General features: G+C 43.4%; 2 protein-coding genes across 2 annotated transcripts in view; both read right to left on the bottom strand.

The window, feature by feature from the left end:
• On the bottom strand, nucleotides 1–7,122 carry LOC136676931 (bone morphogenetic protein 3-like). The gene is made up of 3 exons (XM_066654235.1): nucleotides 6,668–7,122; nucleotides 3,539–4,422; nucleotides 1–2,177 (listed from the first exon to the last, which is right to left on the bottom strand). The coding sequence occupies exons 1-3, from the start codon at nucleotides 6,912–6,914 to the stop codon at nucleotides 1,986–1,988; spliced, it is 1,323 nt and encodes a 440-aa protein (XP_066510332.1). The 5' UTR covers nucleotides 6,915–7,122; the 3' UTR covers nucleotides 1–1,985.
• A 5,154-nt stretch (nucleotides 7,123–12,276) lies between these two features.
• The window catches only part of LOC136677282 (cilia- and flagella-associated protein 299-like), a 109,641-nt gene continuing 103,207 nt past the window's right edge, over nucleotides 12,277–18,710 (bottom strand). The window contains exons 5-6 of the mRNA XM_066654776.1: nucleotides 16,635–16,764; nucleotides 12,277–12,734 (exon numbers count right to left, since the gene is read on the bottom strand). Of these exons, the coding sequence (XP_066510873.1) occupies nucleotides 12,639–12,734; nucleotides 16,635–16,764 (226 nt within the window). The 3' untranslated portion in view covers nucleotides 12,277–12,638. The remainder of the gene's footprint in view (nucleotides 12,735–16,634; nucleotides 16,765–18,710) is intronic.

Below are 18,710 nucleotides of genomic sequence, written 5' to 3'. Positions count from 1 at the left end.
TATTGATGGTCTGTGGAAAGAGTGCGTTACAGAAAACATGTTCATCCGTAACGATCATGCGACATCAATGCTTTGTTTATTAAGGCTCCAATCCCAGCTCAGTTAAGGCTTTCCTTGCACCTGAAAAAACGGCAAGGTCTGCAACGTACAGAAAATAAATAAATGCATTTTAAAGGTCATTTCCATATACAAATATAATTTCTTATGAAGCTTATTATACAAGCACAAACGTTCGCCTAACATTTCCATTTACACAATAGATTACACCGTGTGTGTGAGAGAAAGCCCTTCTATAAAAATATATATTATACAGATATCGAAGGAGTGCTCGAGATACGCCTCAGTTTGGGATTGATGTGGAATATATTACTGCACATTTTAAGGCTGTGTATAAAATGTCCAACTAGAAAACACAGATCTATTATCATGCATTAGAACTCGTTCTAGCATTGGCTTCAGATCAATACAACAATACAGGAGCAAAAATAAAGGACAGAGGGACTGTACGACACAGCATCACATTTATAACCAAGCATCAAGTTAGTGAAATTACTGAAAATAATTTGGACAAAAAAATGGAAAATATTCATAACACACTCAAAAAAAAGCAATGCAAACCATGTCCTGCAATGTAAATACAATACTTATGTCTGAACACACCTTTCGCACTAGCTTTTCTTCATTTATTTTCATGATTATCATCATCATTTTGTATCTAAGGCACTTCAGTTTGTTTAACAAGAATCACATGAGCAATATACAACATATACACATCTCTAGGCTTATATATTTACCTGTTTCTGTGGCGTGTGAGACCTCATGGTTATTTGGTTTAGAGACAGTACATTTACTTTGGTCAAACTGGCTCCATTCAGAAATAACAGCTACAGACAGGGGTTCATCTGCAGACGTTTTTTTGGACTTTAACGGCATTACAGGTGAAGTACTGCGGAAGTCCATCAAACAGTGTTCTGTTCTACGTAATTTGGGCCGTTTCTGCCGGTCCGCTCATCACAGAATTTGAACTAGAGTTTTCAAAATGTAGCAAAAGGCCAAAAAATCAAGCTACAAATTTTTTACACGACAGCAGTGATATATTCTGAGAACTTGATAAACTCATAATTGCTCATGAAGTGTACTGCAGTATCCAAATAGTTAATATTGAATTATCAGTGGCAACCTGAACCACGGTGAAATATTGTTCTGAAGGCAGCTGAAAGCGCACGGTGACGCTATCAAAAACTATAGATCAATATGAGCAACACCAATCGAGGTCATCTTGATGGTGGAAGGACCGTACTGTGACATTTGATGTGTCCATGGAGCAGTTTTGCTTCAAACCCCTCAGTAAAAATAAATACGACCTTCACCAACTTGTTTTCTCTTTTAGTTTTTTGACAAAAACATTCAGAATTGATCCCCGCCGAAGACATTACTACGAATAGCTTACTGCATCATTAATGTACAGTTTAGAGTTAGTCACTGGGCACTGTTTCAAAACACAGAAACACCTCTCAAGCTCACGGTTTTGCTTTGGAGTAAAATATACCTCTTGTTTATAGCAGCAATAGATAGGATTATTCAAAGAAAATGACTGATATGTTAAAGTAAACATGACATAGGAGTAACAGTATTATAAGGAGAGCAAAGAAGAACTGTACCAATTCACGTTGGTCGACAGTGAGAGTTTCATCCCTGGATCCTTGAGGACAAACAACGGTAAGACTTTACTTGTCCAGTAGCTCAGGGAAGAGGTCTCATTAAAAGTTCAGAAACACCATCTTAATAAGGAGCGACTCTTTGTTCATTCGGGGGGCTTATGCGAGTTCCCTTCAGACCTCCATCTTCCAGAACCAAACACGTCCTTAAAGTCTGTTCACGGAATAAATCATCTTCCAGGTGGCTACAGCGGTGTAGTCTCTCGTCCAGTGCAAAATGGGGATCAGATTGATGGGGGAAGAAAAGTGTCCAGACGTTTTAAGGCATTACCGGCAAGCGCAGGAGTCCACAGTCATGTTGGGATAGACCTTGAGGACCACGTTCTTGTCCTCGTCGAGGAAGAGGATGCTGAGGGAGGACATCTTCTCGGGAACGCAGCAGGGCTCAGGAATACCGGGGACTACGCCCACCGCCCGGACGATGCTTTGGATGGTGGCATGGTTTGAGGGTTTCAGAGACTGCGGATGATACAAATGGTCACAAGAGTTAGACAAGATCATAACGTGGTTTGTGTGGTGTAGTGGGTTACCCCCACTGTTCTCTGTGAGGGATTTAACCCAGACTTGGGTAACTACACTTCTGTAGACCAATAACAATACAGCCACTGCATTCCCCAATCTTCTGTAGCATAATCAAAAACGGTATGTCGCTTGGGATTAAAGCTTCGGTCTAATGCACAACCCTGCCTTACATTTATAGCAATGGGTAGACTCTTCTTCTAAGTTACATAGTGCTGTTTCTGCAGGGCCGAGCCCAGAGTAGCAATGACCAAGGCACCATTCTCCCTATTACAGGTCAGTGAAGCATCATAGTTATTTTAAGGCTGCAGCTTTGTATAATCACTAAAGAAAAGGGGTGCTCATACACAGCTGCAGTCCATGTAACTGCCCACAGTGGTTTAAAACCCCCAGCACTGAGCTTTGGAGCAGGACTGTGTACTTTGGGGTATATACAACACCAGCACTAGACCACACTAACTTTCCGTGGCTCACAGGAATATTCCAACATCTGTTACTGCAGCAAAGAAGGGCAAACTATCTACTAACACTGAACGAGCAGCTCCTGGATGTTGTAGGAGCCATGGAGGTGATTACGGATCCTCACAGGCTTGTGAAGTGAAAGAAGAGAGCAGACAGTTTATCAGAAGTCATTAAACGGAGATCAGAATTCCCTCGAACTCTGCAGTACTGAGAAGGGAAGCTCTGCTCAAGCAGTAGCAGTTTTTTCTGGAATGTACCTGAGAGCAGAGACTCCCTCTTTACAGGTTAATTGAAAAGTGGGGGGTATAACAGTACCCTGGATTTTCCATGAACAATATAAGCATGAGAGCTGAACAACCTCTGTACTTCAAGGTTGATGCCACCACACATTCCGGCGAGGTGGGAATATTAATGTGGGATTATATCCGGAGATAAATGTATCAAATTGCAGTACACACACACTGAAGTGTTACTTATCATGAATTCCTATGCAAAGCGTGTTTGGAAGCCAAGGTACTCCATCCCCACGTCTCTGTAATTGACATCAACCCACCACTAGGTGGAGCTGATTATCCATGTCATATATGGGCCTTGTCCCATTCCCTGATTTGGTGTGTGTGTGTCTACAGAGCAGGTAGCTGTGTCTCAGAGCAAAAAAAAAATATCACAATCTGTGGTGTTTCACAACTGAAACTCTGCTTCCAAAGGTTGTCCAAATAAACAGCTTTGAGCTCACAGAGTAAGCGACTTTCTCCCGATACGAAACGCAATCCTAAGGAAGATAAAGACAGGATCAATAGTCTGTGAAGAAAGGTGCTGACCATACGTCAATGACCTACCTTTGCAATTGGAAACTGACAGGATCCTGAGCAGTAATAGGCATCAAACGACTTGGGGGAGATAATCCACTCACTCCAGCCAATGTCTGCAAAGTCCACCTTCAGATATCTCCGAGCACAGTTCCGGGGCTCATTCCACTGCTTCTTCCGGGCTTTCTTAATGGTCTGCTCATCAAACTGCAGCAGCGGATTCTTGTGACCTGGTTTCTTGCGTGGTTTCTTGCGAGGACGTTTGGCTGGCTTACTCTCAATGGGGTCATAAGGGCTGGTCTCGTCCCAGGTATTGATCTCATAAGGGTACTCAGGACCCGGCAGCTCGTTGTTCTGCAGGGGGAGGAGGACGCTGGCCGAGCGCCTCGTCCTGTGAGGACCAGAGATGTTACGGTTGTGTAGTCCCAGTTTGTGAAGACCTGGCACTAGGTTCCCTTTGTGCCTCTGAAGGGTGCTGACCACACTTTCAGGCTCCGAGATGGCCGAGTCGTTGGCGTAAACCAAGATGTAAGACAACAGCTTTTTCCGAGGCTGTCGTCCTTGGGAGTCGATGGTAACGCCGATGAGAAGCTCGTCGTGATGTTTGGCTTGGTTGACCGCACGGGTGATGTCCTTCCACTGCCAAGATACTAAGTCCCGGTACATTGAGGACACGTTAATAAGGAAGTGGCCCAGAGTCCTGGTGCTGTTGGCCATGGAGGCAAAGCTCCAGATGCTTAGGTGAATGTGAGCTTGGCGTCGAAAGCCAGGGCGGCAGCTCTTGGGCCTGGTGCAGCCGCGACTGATGTTCTGCAGGTCCCCGATGTGGTAGTGCAGAGTTGCAGAGAGAACGTCCTCTGACTTGGCCAGGGAAGTTAGGTTGAAGATCTGAAGATGCTTGTTGTTGATGGTCCCTGGATGGAGATAGGCAGGTTATAGAGATCTCGTCCATATCACAGTATTAAAACAGGGTATATTTCAAGAACATTATTAAGGTTTAAAACTACAGTTGGAAATCTGAGGATTTGATGGCATTTGATGGAGCTCGACCGTTTCAGAGAACAAGGCCCCACTTCTCCACAGCCCAGTGGTGATTTGAATTCCTCTAGCAGATGCTTATCTTTGGGTATGGCGACCTAAACTTAGACTATGTACAGTTGCTCCAGAGATGTACATTTTCTATTGATTTCTATGGAGATTTTATACGCTATGTTTGGACGTTTAAAAAGCTATAACTGCAGTGGGTGCACATTCAATTAGTTGAATTCACTAGCTATGACAGGAGGCAACAAAGTCTTGTTTGCCTCGACAAATCTAATGCAATACCACAAGTCACCAGTAGGGATTGGCAGCTCAGAAAAACAAGACAGGCTAATGCTAATAACGAAGCAGCTCTCTAAGCGTAGGCTATAAAAATACATTATATACACCTCATAATTTCCAAGTGTGCTGTTTAACAAGGAGATATAGCGTTTTTACACAGTATCTCTCAGGAATCAGGGCTGTAGCTAGGTTTAAACTAGGCCTACATGAAGAGAATGCTGTTGCAACACCTCACACAAAGAGCCCCAAGGTTCAGTCTAGTCTCTTTGGGTCAGTTTGGGACAGTATTAAGCCTACTCCTGTATAGAGTATAGAGATGATTTATGTGAAGGGAAATTTTGCCTATACCAGAATCAGGCTTAATCCTCCTCTGGGGAACAACACTTCAGGCCAAGCTCAGCAACAAACTGATGTCTCTAGGATGTCCAATCGGCAAAGGCTTAATTCTGTAGGGTCCCAGGTATTGTTCAATAGGCGTCTGTTTTTATAAAGTTAAAAGTTTAAAGTTAAAATGAGTTTTTTGCCTTAAACCGTAGTTGATTTGTTGTGAACAACAGTTTGTTTTCGGCAGCACTCTTGATTTAACATAATAAAGTATTTATGATCCAGTAACACTCGGTATCGGATGATAACCTCGGATAAGACTGGACGGACACTAGGAGGGATTGGAAAAGTAAAACCAACACATTCACACAGAATATCACTCTAATCTCATTAGATTTCTTCTAATATTATAGAATTATTATGCTTTCAAGTAAATAAACTCTTACTGCTCAGATAAATAGCTTATTAATTATTCGTTCTCATTTTCTCAGGAGCCTATAGCTTTTGCACAGTGAGGTGTATTTGCTGTTGTATGTCCTGACTGTCCTCTCTGCACTAGGTGTATTCTTAAAGTCCTGTACACAACAGTGGACCCAAAGGAACAGCAAGGAATGTTCAGGGGACGTTCCGAAGTCCAGAAAGCACTAAATGACCACCCAATCCAAATGAATACCCATCCATTCACTAGAGAATAGACCTCTGATCTACAGCTCCTAGGATCGGCGCCATAACCAAGTGACAACAGCAAAGATATTAACTGCATAAAGAGGAAACAGATAGGTGAAGCAGGTGGATTTCCACCTCTCTCTCTCTCTCTCTCTCTCTCTCTCTCTCTCTCTCTTTCTCTCTCTCTCTCTCTCTCTCTCTCTCACACACACACACACACACACACAGTCCACAGAGTAAACCTAGTCTTTTTAGGTCAGTCTCCAGACAGGGATTAAGCCTAATCCTGGACTGTGCAGTTTATCTTCTGGTAGGAAAATGTAGATTATGGGCCAGTGTTGTAATCAGTATAGGTTTAGTCTCTGTCTGGTATCTGACCCTTTTGGTTTAGGCCTAATCTGGTTCTAGGAAGTGCCTCAAGATAAACTCCACAGGGCACTAAACCATTGCAGTCAATCTTCCACTTCCATTTTCATCATCAGGGACCACTAGCCTACCGCTTATCTACAGCACAGAGCGTATAGCATCTGTCTCAATTCAAAAGCAGCTGCACATGAGCCGAAGGTCACCATGCCCAAAGCTTAGCGTGTACAACCCACCACAAGCACTGGGGCTGTGGAGCAGATGAACTTTACATCACCATTGGATCACAAACATAAAAATAAATATTCGCATGGATATATGCCATCAAATCCTCACAGAAATGTTCCAATACCAGGTGAAAAGACTTACTCCTGGTTAAAAGTAAATATTAGAAAAGTCAAAAGTTTAAATGCAGTTGTTATTATTATTAATTATTAACTATTAATTAAAACGGCCTGTTCCCAGTGCACGCTGAGTACGTACCCGGTTGTGCTTTAAAGCTGCGGACCGTATTCCCGTCCCTGAGCGGAGAGCTCGCGCTCGTGTATTTGTGGTAGAGCATCTGCATGTGCTCGGAGACCGTGTCCTGTGCCGTTTTCTCCGGGGATCCCAGCTCCGCGAGGGCCAGCCCGCTCAGTCCGGCGAGCTGCTCCTTCAGGCGCGCGCACCGTCCACAGCGCGCACAGGTCACGAACACGAGCAGCGCGAACAGTCGCCGACACGAGGCCATGCCGCACTCCTTCAGCGGCTCACTTGTGTGTGTGTGTGTGTCTGTGGCGGGAGGATAAATCTAGTCTCGAGACGGAGGCTCCAAAGCGCGCTTCCCCCTCCACTGAGAGCGCATCACCTGAGCGCGAGACGCGGACTGGACTGAAACGCAGGCTCGAGCTCCTGGTAGTGAGGTGCACGCGCGCTCGCGCGCGTGTGTGTGTGTGTGTACGAGCGAGCGAGTGAATGTGTCGGGGGGCGCGCGCTGTGTTGGTTTTGTAGCTCCACGCCGAGGCTGAATGGACAACCAATCGCAGCCCTGCGCGCACACGCTCGCTCATTGAGGAGAAAAAGCACGCGCTGGTTGGAAAATATATATAGGGGCGCTGCTGTTTGGGTCCAAATCTCACACTCAGAGAGGGGGGGGGGGGCAGAGAGATAGTGAGAATGGATAGAGAATGTGAGGGAGTCAAAGGAGGAAGAATAAGAAACAGAGTAGAGGAAGAAGAGACAAGTGAAAGAGCAGAAGAGGGGACTATAGTGGGAGATAAGAGATGAGGGAGAGAGAGAGAGATGGTGAAACGAAGGAAAAGAGAATGAGAAAATTTGAAAGCAAGACAGAAAAAGATAGTGTGATGGAGAAAAGGGAAGAATGTGAGACAAAAAGAGAAGGACAGACAGAAGAGAGAGACGGAAAGAGAGAAAGTAGTATGAGAAATAGAGTTAAATAGAAGGCTGGAGACAGTGAGGGAGAAACTATAAAAGCAGTGTGTGTGTGAGTGTGAGCGAGCTAGAGAGAGCTAGAGAGAGAGAGAGAGAGAGAGAGAGCTAGAGAGAGAGAGAGAGAGAGAGAGAGAACTAGAGAGAGAGAGAGAGAGAGAGAACTAGAGAGAGAGACAGAGAGAGAGAGAGAAAGAGCTAGAGAGAGAGAGAGAGAGCGCTAGAGAGTGCTAGAGAGAGAGCTAGAGCTAGAGAGAGAGAGCACTAGAGAGAGAGATAGATTAAAAATAAAAGATACTGATAAAAATATATAGAGAGAGAGCACCTCATTTTTTTTCACAGACAACATGTACCCAAACAAAGCAAACAAACAAACAGTCACTGTACCCCTCAGACAAAACAAAACAGACATTTACAGCTCACGTCTTCACCGACCTTCACTGACCAATGAGGTCTGTGTGAGTGTGTGTGTGTGTGTGTGTGTGTGTGTGTGTGGGGGGGGTGGCTGGTTTAGATTGTTTTTAAGATCCGTGAAATGTCTCTCAACAAAGCTGTGTGTCTGGGATGAGGGGCTGAATGAGGGGCTTACGGGGGGCATTCAGGGCTCTCAGCCTGGTTTTGTTATGTTCAATGGTGTTGAGCAGACACATCCTGTACAGCAGAGGCTGGTCCGGATGGCCCTGCACTGCCCCAGGCTCCAGCCTCTGAATAGCCCCTGTCACTACGGTTCTTTCAGGCCCAGTGGGGCAGGAAATGATCGACCCATCCAGATATCTGGTGCCAGGGGAGTTATATCAAATCAAGATATGATTTGGACAGAGGGACTGGGTCAGAACCCTTCACTGAAACTTAACATTAAAATGACCGCCTTATTTTTACACCCTCTGTACAATATTTCAGCTCCAATGACCACTGAGGAGCAGTTTGTAGCTCTACAATTACAGAGTCAATTGTAGTCAAACAGTTGCTCTGTATACCTTGTTTTCCCCCTTTTCACCATGTTCTTTAATGGTCCGGACCCCACAGAGCAGGTGTGAGTTGGACGGTGGATCATTCTCAGCGCTGCGTGACACTGTTGTGGTGCTGGTGGTGTGTTAATGTGAGTTGTACTGGTATGAGTGGATCAGACACAGCAGTGCTGCTGGAGATTTGAAAGCTCTCAGTTTTAAAGCTTTAAAAGCTGGACTGAGAATGGTCCACCGGCCAAAAACATCCAGCCGACAGCGTCCTGTGTGAGGACGACCGACACACACTGTGCAGCGACAGATGAGCTATTGTCTCTGACTTTACATCTACAAGATGGACCAACGAGGGAGGAGTGTCTCACAGAGTGGAAACAGGGTTTAAAAACTCCAGCAGCACTGCTGTGTCTGATCCACTCGCCCCAGCACAACAGTGTCACTTCATGTTACTCTATATCTTCCTCTGTGTTTGTTTTTATTGGTTGTAAAATGGTATGTACAGTTGAGCGACTGTGTTTAACGAGGTAGGATTCAGTTCCAAACTGTGAACACTATTACTGTATATATATATATATATATATATATATATATATATATATATATATATATATATATATATATATATAAAGGAATTCTCCCATGAAGCACAGACCCTGAACTGGACCAAGACCTGGAGTGAACAGCTGCCTCAGCAGTAGAGCCTTAAACTGAAAGAAATGACACTTTTCAGTTCTGTACCTAAAGCTCTGGTGAATGTATCCTGAAAAATATCTGATGCAAAGTAAATTAAAACTAAGTGTAAGTAAATTCTTTTGCTTAAAAACTCCCCAAGAAATTTCTAGAGTGTCTGTTTGGCTCCAGCCTTTGCTCAAGGCTCTTTTCCCACAACTTTAGTAGCACTAATTCATCTAGGAATTCAGCTAATACTAACACATTAAGTTAACACTAGCTGGAATGCTAGCTACCACTGATGTGCTAATGCTAACTGAAATGCTATCTCGAGTCGAGCATGTCTCTTAGCAGCTTGGTAAGTGAGGTGTATATTTATATTTGGGCAATGTGTTCTTTGTTTAATAATATTGGCTAAAATATCAGCCAATGAAAACTTTAAAATGTCATTAACTGAATCATAATGAATGTTTGTATTTTTATGTACACATGCGTATTAAATTTTCATACATACCACCATGTACTATTGGTTGATTTAGGAGTCCTCTTTTTGTTTTTTCAGTGTGCAATCACACACACACACACACACACACACACACACACATACACACATAAACATGCATTTATGGACATTTATTTAGGCAGAATGTAGTCCACAAACTTTGAAGTATTTTAAAGAATCAATACACTTTTATTCATTCATTCATTCATTCATTCATTATCTGTAACCACTTATCCAGTTCAGGGTCGTGGTGGGTCCAGAGCCTACCTGGAATCATTGGGTGCAGGCGGGAACACACCCTGGAGGGGGCGCCAGTCCTTCACAGGGCAACACACACACTCACACCTACAGACACTTTTGAGTCGCCAATCCACCTACAAACATGTGTTTTTGGACCGTGGGAGGAAGCCGGAGCACCCAGAGGAGACCCACAGACAGTCACACGGAGGAGACCCACGCAGACACAGGGAGAACACACCACACTCCCCACAGACAGTCACACGGAGGAAACCCACGCAGACACAGGGAGAACACACCACACTCCTCACAGACAGTCACCCGGAGTGGGACTCGAACCCACAACCTCCAGGTCCTTGGAGTTGTGTCACTGCGCCTGCTACCTGCTGCACCACTGTGCTGCCCCTTGATTTATTTTTTATTAGTGTTTCTTTTTATTTATCATTTAATTAACATTGCACTGCTTTCACAGAAATATGCTACTATGCACCTTTGATTTTAACAGCTGATTATTGAGTGTTTCTTTTCTGCTTTTACACACACACACACACACACACATACACACATACACACACACACACACACACAAACACACAAACACTCACACACACGCGCATGCACCCCTTTGCTGTTTTGATGTGTAGGTGTTTGAATTGTATGATTTCACATTTAAAGCTTGGAAAGGGCAGTGTTTACACTGTAAACCACTCACCATTTTCATGTGGCTGAAGGGTAAAGTTAAAACGTTTTAATTGTGGGTGCAAAGTTTCTTCGCCACCCAGCACTGCATGTCTGCCTTGTCATTAAATGGAATTGTTCTGGAATTCTAACTGCATGTGCACTACATGTGATGATGAACCATTTAGTGCAATGTTACTGTTACGATGCGTGTAAAGAGAAGGATGAACTTGACCCAGAATTAAACTGGATATTTCAGTTGACAAACAGTATACAGCCAGCGCTGTCATTCAGTACAGTGCTGCTCTTCATTACTGGCTTCATTAACTCTACCGTGCTGCCTTTCGCAGCCAATGTGGATGTACTTTAGAGAGTCGTTCAACAAATGTGTTTGATCAGTGTCAGATCGAATCAAATCAAATGTATTTGTATAGCGATTTTTACAACCGATGTTGTTACAAAGCAGCTTCACAGATGCCATGTTCTCCAGTCAAACAGCGTCTTGCCTGTGACGTAGATGGTGGACAACAACTCTAGAAGTTGCGCTTAATTTAATGCAAAATGAGGAAAAGGTGTGTTGTTTTTGGCTGCAATCATTCAATGTACAGTGGGACATCTGTGCACAAATGGCCCAAAGATCCCAAAATATCCAGAAAATGGACTAAATTTGTCCACTTTAAACGGGCACTTTGGAAAGGACCATCCACTCACTCCGTTATCTGTAGCTCATTTCACTGGCGCTTTTCCAACAATATGGGCATGTAAGGACACCAACGAAAGGTGTTCAAGAGCCTCTGTAACATGGAGGTAAACAGGGTAAGGACACTCACTTCGCCTGTTTTAGTTGGTGTTAGTTAATGTTAGCTTGACTTGCTAAACTCGGTGGCTCAGATTATACTCGGCTACGTAGCTGCATTACGGAGGTTTATAGTGTCGGATGAATTCGAGTTCGACTTCGATCACATTTACAAGAATAACGGTACCTCTAAATCTGAGTTTAGCTTATTGCTAGGCTATTGTCATGAATAATGTTGGTTATTTAGCTAGCTAGATACTGTCATAACAATCAGTCATAACGGTGTTTTACCGCGGCGTTGTTCAGCTGTTGTCCACCAGTGACGTCACGGTCGCGTTCAAGAATTTCCGTAGCGAGCTCGGGTTTTTCCGTCAATTTAATAAAATTGTCAGTTTTAAAGCAAATTAAGCTGCTATTTTCATTTTAATTCATACTTATATATGTCAGTAACTACAATAACGTGAAATATTCATGGAGGTCCATTAAGTGGTGCTTAGCCTTTAAAAATAAAAGGTATTTGGAATGAACCGACCTTCGTTTCATTTTAAAGAGAACATAATTAGTCCTATTTAATTAGATGTAGTGGTGTGCTGTGCTACTGGCCACTACATGATGATGGCCGGTGTGAACGTCTGTGTGCTGACATTACAGCATTGTTCTTAAGTACATTGAGCTATCTGGTGATGTTTTGTTAGCATCAGTGCTACTGAAAGAGTCAAGGAAGTGGCTGAAAAAGATGACGAGTGAAATGGAGGGAGAAAATTGGGTAAAATTTGTAATTATATCATTTTAATTAAACAAACTATTTTTATAGATAAGGTGGTATACATATTGTTCTACTGTGAATGTATGGAAGGATTGTGATACATTTATAAAAACAAAAACAAACAAACAAATCCCTAAACTGTCTCGCTGCATATTCCTAAACTATTTAAAATATTTATGACCAGAACCATCGGAGGAATCTTACTCTTGGCTCCTCTCTGACATTTTTGCTTTTAGGACACAAAGTCCAAGTTGACCATCACTGCATCAATTCCACACCCAGATGTTAAGCCTGATGTTAAGGCTGAAGCATGCAGCAGACGTGGGATTAAAACAACTTGTTTTTGTAGATGTAGATTAAAGGCTGCATGTGCTTTTTAATGTGCTTTAATTGCAGAGTGTGCCTCAGGCAATGGCTTAGACTTTCTCTCTGGTGAAGTGGTCATAGATGACAACCTGAATGTAGAGGTCAGAGTGGAGGGGAGATCGGGTCGAGTTGTCTCCTGGAGACACCTGTAGAAAAAACAGGAGGGTTAGAGCTGAAATGAAAAATGTATGTCATGTCACTGTTACTTTTAAGGGAGTCATGTTCATGCTGTTAAACAATACTGACACCTGCCGAAAAAGTTTGTTCTGCCCCCCAAGCCCCGCCCCCAATATAGAAACTGCTCAATTTTCCTCGCTTATACATTTTATTCATTCATTCATTATCTGTAACCGCTTATCCAATTCAGGGTCGCGGTGGGTCCAGAGCCACCCTGGAATCATTGGGCGCAAGTCGGGAATACAGCCAGGAGGGGGTGCCAGTCCTTCACAGGGCAACACACACACTCACACCTACGGACACTTTTGAGTCACCAATCCACCTACCAACGTGTGTTTTTGGACTGTGGGAGGAAACCGGAGCACCCGGAGGAAACCCACACAGACACAGAGAGAACACACCACACTTTTCACAGACAGTCACCCGGAGGAAATCCACGCTGACACAGGGAGAACACACCACACTCCTCACAGACAGTCACCCGGAGGAAAACCACACAGACACAGGGAGAACACACCACACTCCTCACAGATAGTCACCCGGAGGAAAACCACACAGACACAGGGAGAACACACCACACTCCTCACAGACAGTCACCCGGAGGAAAACCACGCAACTTGCCCTTGAACCAAAATGGTGGCTTTCAAGATGGCGGCCATGTCCCTTACGTAGCCTAAAAGATGTCGCCCACACTCATCACTTACTGGTGTGTATTCAGATAAAAGGGTGTCCTGCGACTTTTGACTCACCCTGTATATTGGCGCTGGTATAAAATATCCATATCAGTACATTCTTCAGCTTTACTCTGGGTGTGACTTCACAGAAGCCTTCCACTCAAAAAGTCTGTATAAAAAAAGCTACTGCCAGCTGTAATGTCTCATTAAAGACAAAGTGTGTCAGAAGATTTAAGGCGGATGGAACTTATCAGACTACCTTTTTACATGGGTGATCTATTAAGACTTTTTTCCTGAGTTCAGCAAGAACAGAGGAGGGCAGGAACATGCTGACTGCAACCTAACACTGATAAAGAGGAAGCAAACAAACAAGCAAGCAACCAGACTGACTGAGCGCTGATTTATGACCTGTGAGTTAACCTCCAACCACCAGTATTGAGGATGAAGGAATGCATACTTCACCCAAACCCAGTTTGACATCACAGCCAAGTGGGCTTTGGGTTCTGAGATATTTCCGATATGGGGGCAGTTTTTATGGAGCAATAAAAAAAAGAATTAAGGCACATGATATTCACAGATCAGCCAAAACATTATGACCACGTCCTTGTTTCTTCACTCACTGTCCATACAGGAGCACTTTGTAGCTCTACAATTACAGGAAGTGGTCCATCTGTTTCTCTACATACTTTGTTTGTCCTGTTTCACCCTGCTCTTCAATGATCAGAACCAACAGAAAGCAGGTATGATTTGGGTGGCGGATCATTCTCAGCGTTCGTAGGTGTGGATTAGATACAGCAGTGCTGCTGGAGTTGGTCCAATTATTCATTAATTCATTCATTGTCTGTAAGCGCATTGTCTACCCTGCAAAGCGGGAATACACCCTGGAGGGGGCACGAGTTCTTCACAGGTCAACACACACTCACGCATTCACTCACACACTTACACCTATGGATACTTTTGAGAAGCTAATCCACCTACCAAAGTGTGTTTTTGGACTGTTTGAGGAAACTGGAGTACCCGGAGGAAACCCAAGAGGACACTGGGACAACACACCAGATTCCTCAAAGACAGTCACCTGTCGCTAGTCCAATATTAGCAACATTTTTTTTTAAGTTGTAGATTTGCTCACTCTTTCAACCCGAGTGTAATGCAAAGATTGGTGGCTCAGTTCTCCACTTATGTAAGAATCCTGCTGCTACCATTTTAAATGTTACATTAACCTTCATTTCCAGTATTTAATGTGTAGTAAAGGGATAGTCTGAGTAAATGAAATAACTGAGAACACCACTGCAGTGTTGGTATTTGTTTTCTGATTTAGTAAGTTTTGTCTTTTGTTGACCTCTTAAACCTTAAAATCACTTGATCACAAAACTATTAAACTGTTAAAATAGCAATTACTTGCTAATGGTCAATTGCCTTACTTTTTCCTTGTATCAATCTCTGTAGCTTTTCTATTGATAATTAATGTCTTGGCTGAATTCCGTTATCAAGTTTTGAAAAAAAAATCAGTTCTTCAAAGTTTTATTCCAGTGTCAAGTCTTGATTGACAATGGCACGAGGCACAATTATTTAATCAAAGAGTCCATCACTGTGTAAGGACTCCACAGATCTGCCATTTTGTCTCTAAAGGAAAGTGTCCAGATGGGCAATGAGGTCATGGCTGGTAGGGGCCTGGGCTGGGTTTTCTGGGCGCAGGGGTGGTTTCAGTGTCTGGGTTCTCGAGCCTCGTTTTTTAATAGCTGGCCTGGTCGGGGCGTGCTCGACCACAGGCAAAATTGGCCTCTGCCATCTTGCCCTCAACGAGGCAGCCTGGGCGAGCTCGCGTTCAAAGCAACCCGTCTGCAGCGCTGCTGTTTTTACTAAAATAGTCCGTCCTCACAGCCCCCGGGCACAGAGAGTGAGACCAGAGTGGCATGGGTTTCCGGCCCAGAATTCACCACGCATTCTCACATGCTTGGTCAGACCAGCGCGGAGATGAGAGAGAGAGAGGCAGAGGAAGCACCTGTCTCAGGACCCTCGCCCAAGTCCGATTCTGTCTGGATTCCAACCGTCATGACTTTCTGAATGCCTTGATGTGACACACATTCTGGAAATGTGCAATTCACGAATGGAAACTGCTGGAATGACAGCACAGCTCCTCAGTGCCAGTCCATTATCCGTCCAGCCTGGGTGGGCATATAATTCACGATAAATAAATAAACTTCAGTTTAAAAAAGAAAAATTTTGCACGCCTCCACAGTGGAAGCCTGTTGCTTGTTTGTATGGAATCCATGAAATGCTTTCATCTGGAATTCAGGGCTAAAGTAATATGACATGGTCAGACTGTGTACCTCATGTGTTATCCAAGAAATAAAGTAGGAGTCTAGAGTCTTGTTCTGAGATGGCACGATATTACGTTCCCTTTTGTGACAGAAACAAACAACCTCACATCACACAGTGGCAGAATCAGCTATTTCAGGATAGGTTTGTTACAGTTTCAGATTCACAGTTTTTCTCCAACAACTACAGGGGTTGGACAATGAAAGTGAAAAACCTGGTTTTAGACCACAATAATTTATTAGTACGGTGTAGGGCCTCCTTTTGCGGCCAATACAGCGTCAGTTCGTCTTGGGAATGACATATACAAGTCCTGCACAGTGGTCAGAGGGATTGTAAGCCATTCTTCTTGCAGGATAGTGGCCAGGTCTCTACGTGATGCTGGTGGAGGAAAACGTTTCCTGACTCGCTCCTCCAAAACACCCCAAAGTGGCTCAATAATATTTAGATCTGGTGACTGTGCAGGCCATGGGAGATGTTCAACTTCACTTTCATGTTCATCAAACCAGTCTTTCACCAGTCTTGCTGTGTGTATTGGTGCATTGTCGTCCTGATACACGGCACCGCCTTCAGGACACAATGTTTGAACCATTGGATGCACATGGTCTTACTGGTGCAATGTGTAATTAACGAAGATTGGTCACCAGGCTGCTCCAATTTAGCCATGAAACCTCCCACACTACAATGACAAGTGTTTCAGCTTCATTGTCTAACCCCTGTATTTTTCAACTGGAGTTTGTTTAACACAATTACAATTACAATTACAATTACAATGAGTGATGCGTTACTATTGTTACAGTGATACAGATGATGCTATGTTTAACCATATTTATGTGTTTTGTTTCACAAAGTTCTCAAAACCAATTTACACGTTCTTACCTTAGGATCAACGTTGAGGGTTTTTCTGTCGATCTTATTCTTGAAGAGTAAACCAGCTGGATTGTCTGTGATCACCTGGTAGTTAGCAGTGTCGTTTGAAGTAGAAACTTGTGTCTTCCAGTTGTAGAAACTGAAAACAGTTAGATACAAATAACAAATGCATTTATTCAACACTCCCTTTGTATTAAACAGTTCTAGGGTTGTGGGTCTCTGTTAATGGGGAGTGTGGTGTGTTCTCCCTCTGTCTGTGTGGGTTTCCTCCAGTTGTTGGTAAGTAGAGGGCCCAATAGGTGTGACCATGTGAGTGACCGGTCGAGTGTGTAATGTCCCCCAGTCCAGACTGTACTCAAAGATTTGGTGTGGGCTCTGGAAAAGGCTCAAACGGTTACAAAAAATTAATGAGTGAATATATTAATGCAATGGAAATATATTGGCAGTGGTTAATATTTTAAATGTCATTAACAACATTTGAAATGGGTGGTAAAAGCAAAAAGCTAACATTACATTTCTTTAAACATACAAAAACAGAGAAATGATGACTGTTCTCAGTTTGATCCAGGAATATTTTGCATTCGTTAAAAGCAAGGTGATAATGGAACCCTCAAAATTAATCAATATTTAGTCCATTCAAGGCATTTGAATGGACCCACCGTGACCCTGAATTGGATAAGCGGTTACAGGTAATGGATGGATGGATGGATTATATCTAGGATGTAGGCTTTTCCAAGTGTTCCAGGAGCCTGAGCATTGGCCTTTATCATTGGAAGATCGTATCAATCCCCTGTGACGCTTCACCCAACCAAGGCCGAGAGTCCAACAAGAACACAAACTGCCTTTTAGTAGAAGTGCAACACATGAACATGAAATTTCGGAGAAAATAACGTTTCATTTTCAAATAGAAATGCTCCTTCATGAGGAAAAAATAAGGATGAATAAGTGATCGTTCCATTGTGGTTCTTGGGTCGCATTCAAAATAAAACCATTAGCATTTGCATTTCTTTGGAAAACACTGTGAAGTGCCAGGACTACTGTGAGCAAATATTTGTTGTGTAGACTGGATCGAACTTTCACTTTCATGCTACATTTCCGAACTGGCTACGTAGACTTTGCGCTGTTTGTGGAGCTATATTTGTGGACAAACTTCCCATTTCAGAAGTTTATTTTATTAATTATCAAATCTGAGATTATGCCATGACTTGAAATGAAGTGTTACAGGTGAACAACAGCCAGTGAAACAAACAAACATACAGACACACACAAACGTAGCAGAAAAGTCTGCTGTCCGTATCAATCAGGAATATGCTGAAGTGCAGCAGTCCATTTAAGGTGGCAGCGAGAACATATCTGACTGTTATTGATGCAAGAAACGGAGTGGTAATAAAATGCACATTGAGGCTATTGGAGCAGCCTGGTCCAAAACTGTCAGCCTGGCCCCTGTTAGTGGTTCTCATCACTAGCTGAAGTGCTGGAAGACAGCTGCTTTGCAGAAACACAACTCCAAATGTCACACTTCGAGGCGCTGAGGGTTGCACAAGTGGACCTCAGCTATTCCCAAGCAGTAGTTTGTGGTCCAAGAACAAAGTTGGACCTCAGGGAGGAGGCCCTTTATAAATCTATGGGAGAGGCACATGGAAGAGATAGAAAGAGAGCGAGAGAGAATGAGCAACATATACTTTGTGATATCCCATTGGCGTCTGTCCAGTGCACAGTGCATTCTGGAGTCCTGTTATGTTGCCTTACTGCCAATGTGTTATAAACAACAGATGTAAAATATCAATGACCTTAACCCTTAAGCCAATAAATCACTGAGCGTGACCCCTAAACTCGGACACCGGCTCCGTTTGGCAGAGGCAATGGCTTTTGGTGTATTTGGTGTAATTCAGTAGCTGGTCTCTTGTGAAGCATTAAGAATTAGTCATTTGCATATTGGTCATAAAAATATTCTCTAGACGTTAAAGCATTTAACTCATCCACAAATCATCTGTAAACATTTTGCCAAAATCGTGGACAAGAGAACAAACTGCACTACGGCTAAACCATCTCAACTGTTGATAGACAGAGGTGCCAAAGACGGTT

The sequence above is a fragment of the Hoplias malabaricus genome, chromosome X2 (genome assembly GCF_029633855.1).
Source record: "Hoplias malabaricus isolate fHopMal1 chromosome X2, fHopMal1.hap1, whole genome shotgun sequence".
NCBI lineage: Eukaryota > Metazoa > Chordata > Actinopteri > Characiformes > Erythrinidae > Hoplias > Hoplias malabaricus.
This window is presented reverse-complemented; position numbering and strand designations above follow the sequence as displayed.

What these genes read in the sequence shown, in the direction of transcription:
- LOC136676931 (XM_066654235.1), bottom strand. Translation starts at nt 6,914, where the DNA reads ATGGCCTCGTGTCGGCGACTGTTCGCGCTGCTCGTGTTCGTGACCTGT. An exon ending in CAGCTTTAAAGCACAACCGG is followed by an intron (nt 4,423 to 6,667) that starts GTACGTACTCAG and finishes ATCTCCATCCAG; the next exon opens with GGACCATCAACAACAAGCAT. An exon ending in GTCAGTTTCCAATTGCAAAG is followed by an intron (nt 2,178 to 3,538) that starts GTAGGTCATTGA and finishes TATCATCCGCAG; the next exon opens with TCTCTGAAACCCTCAAACCA.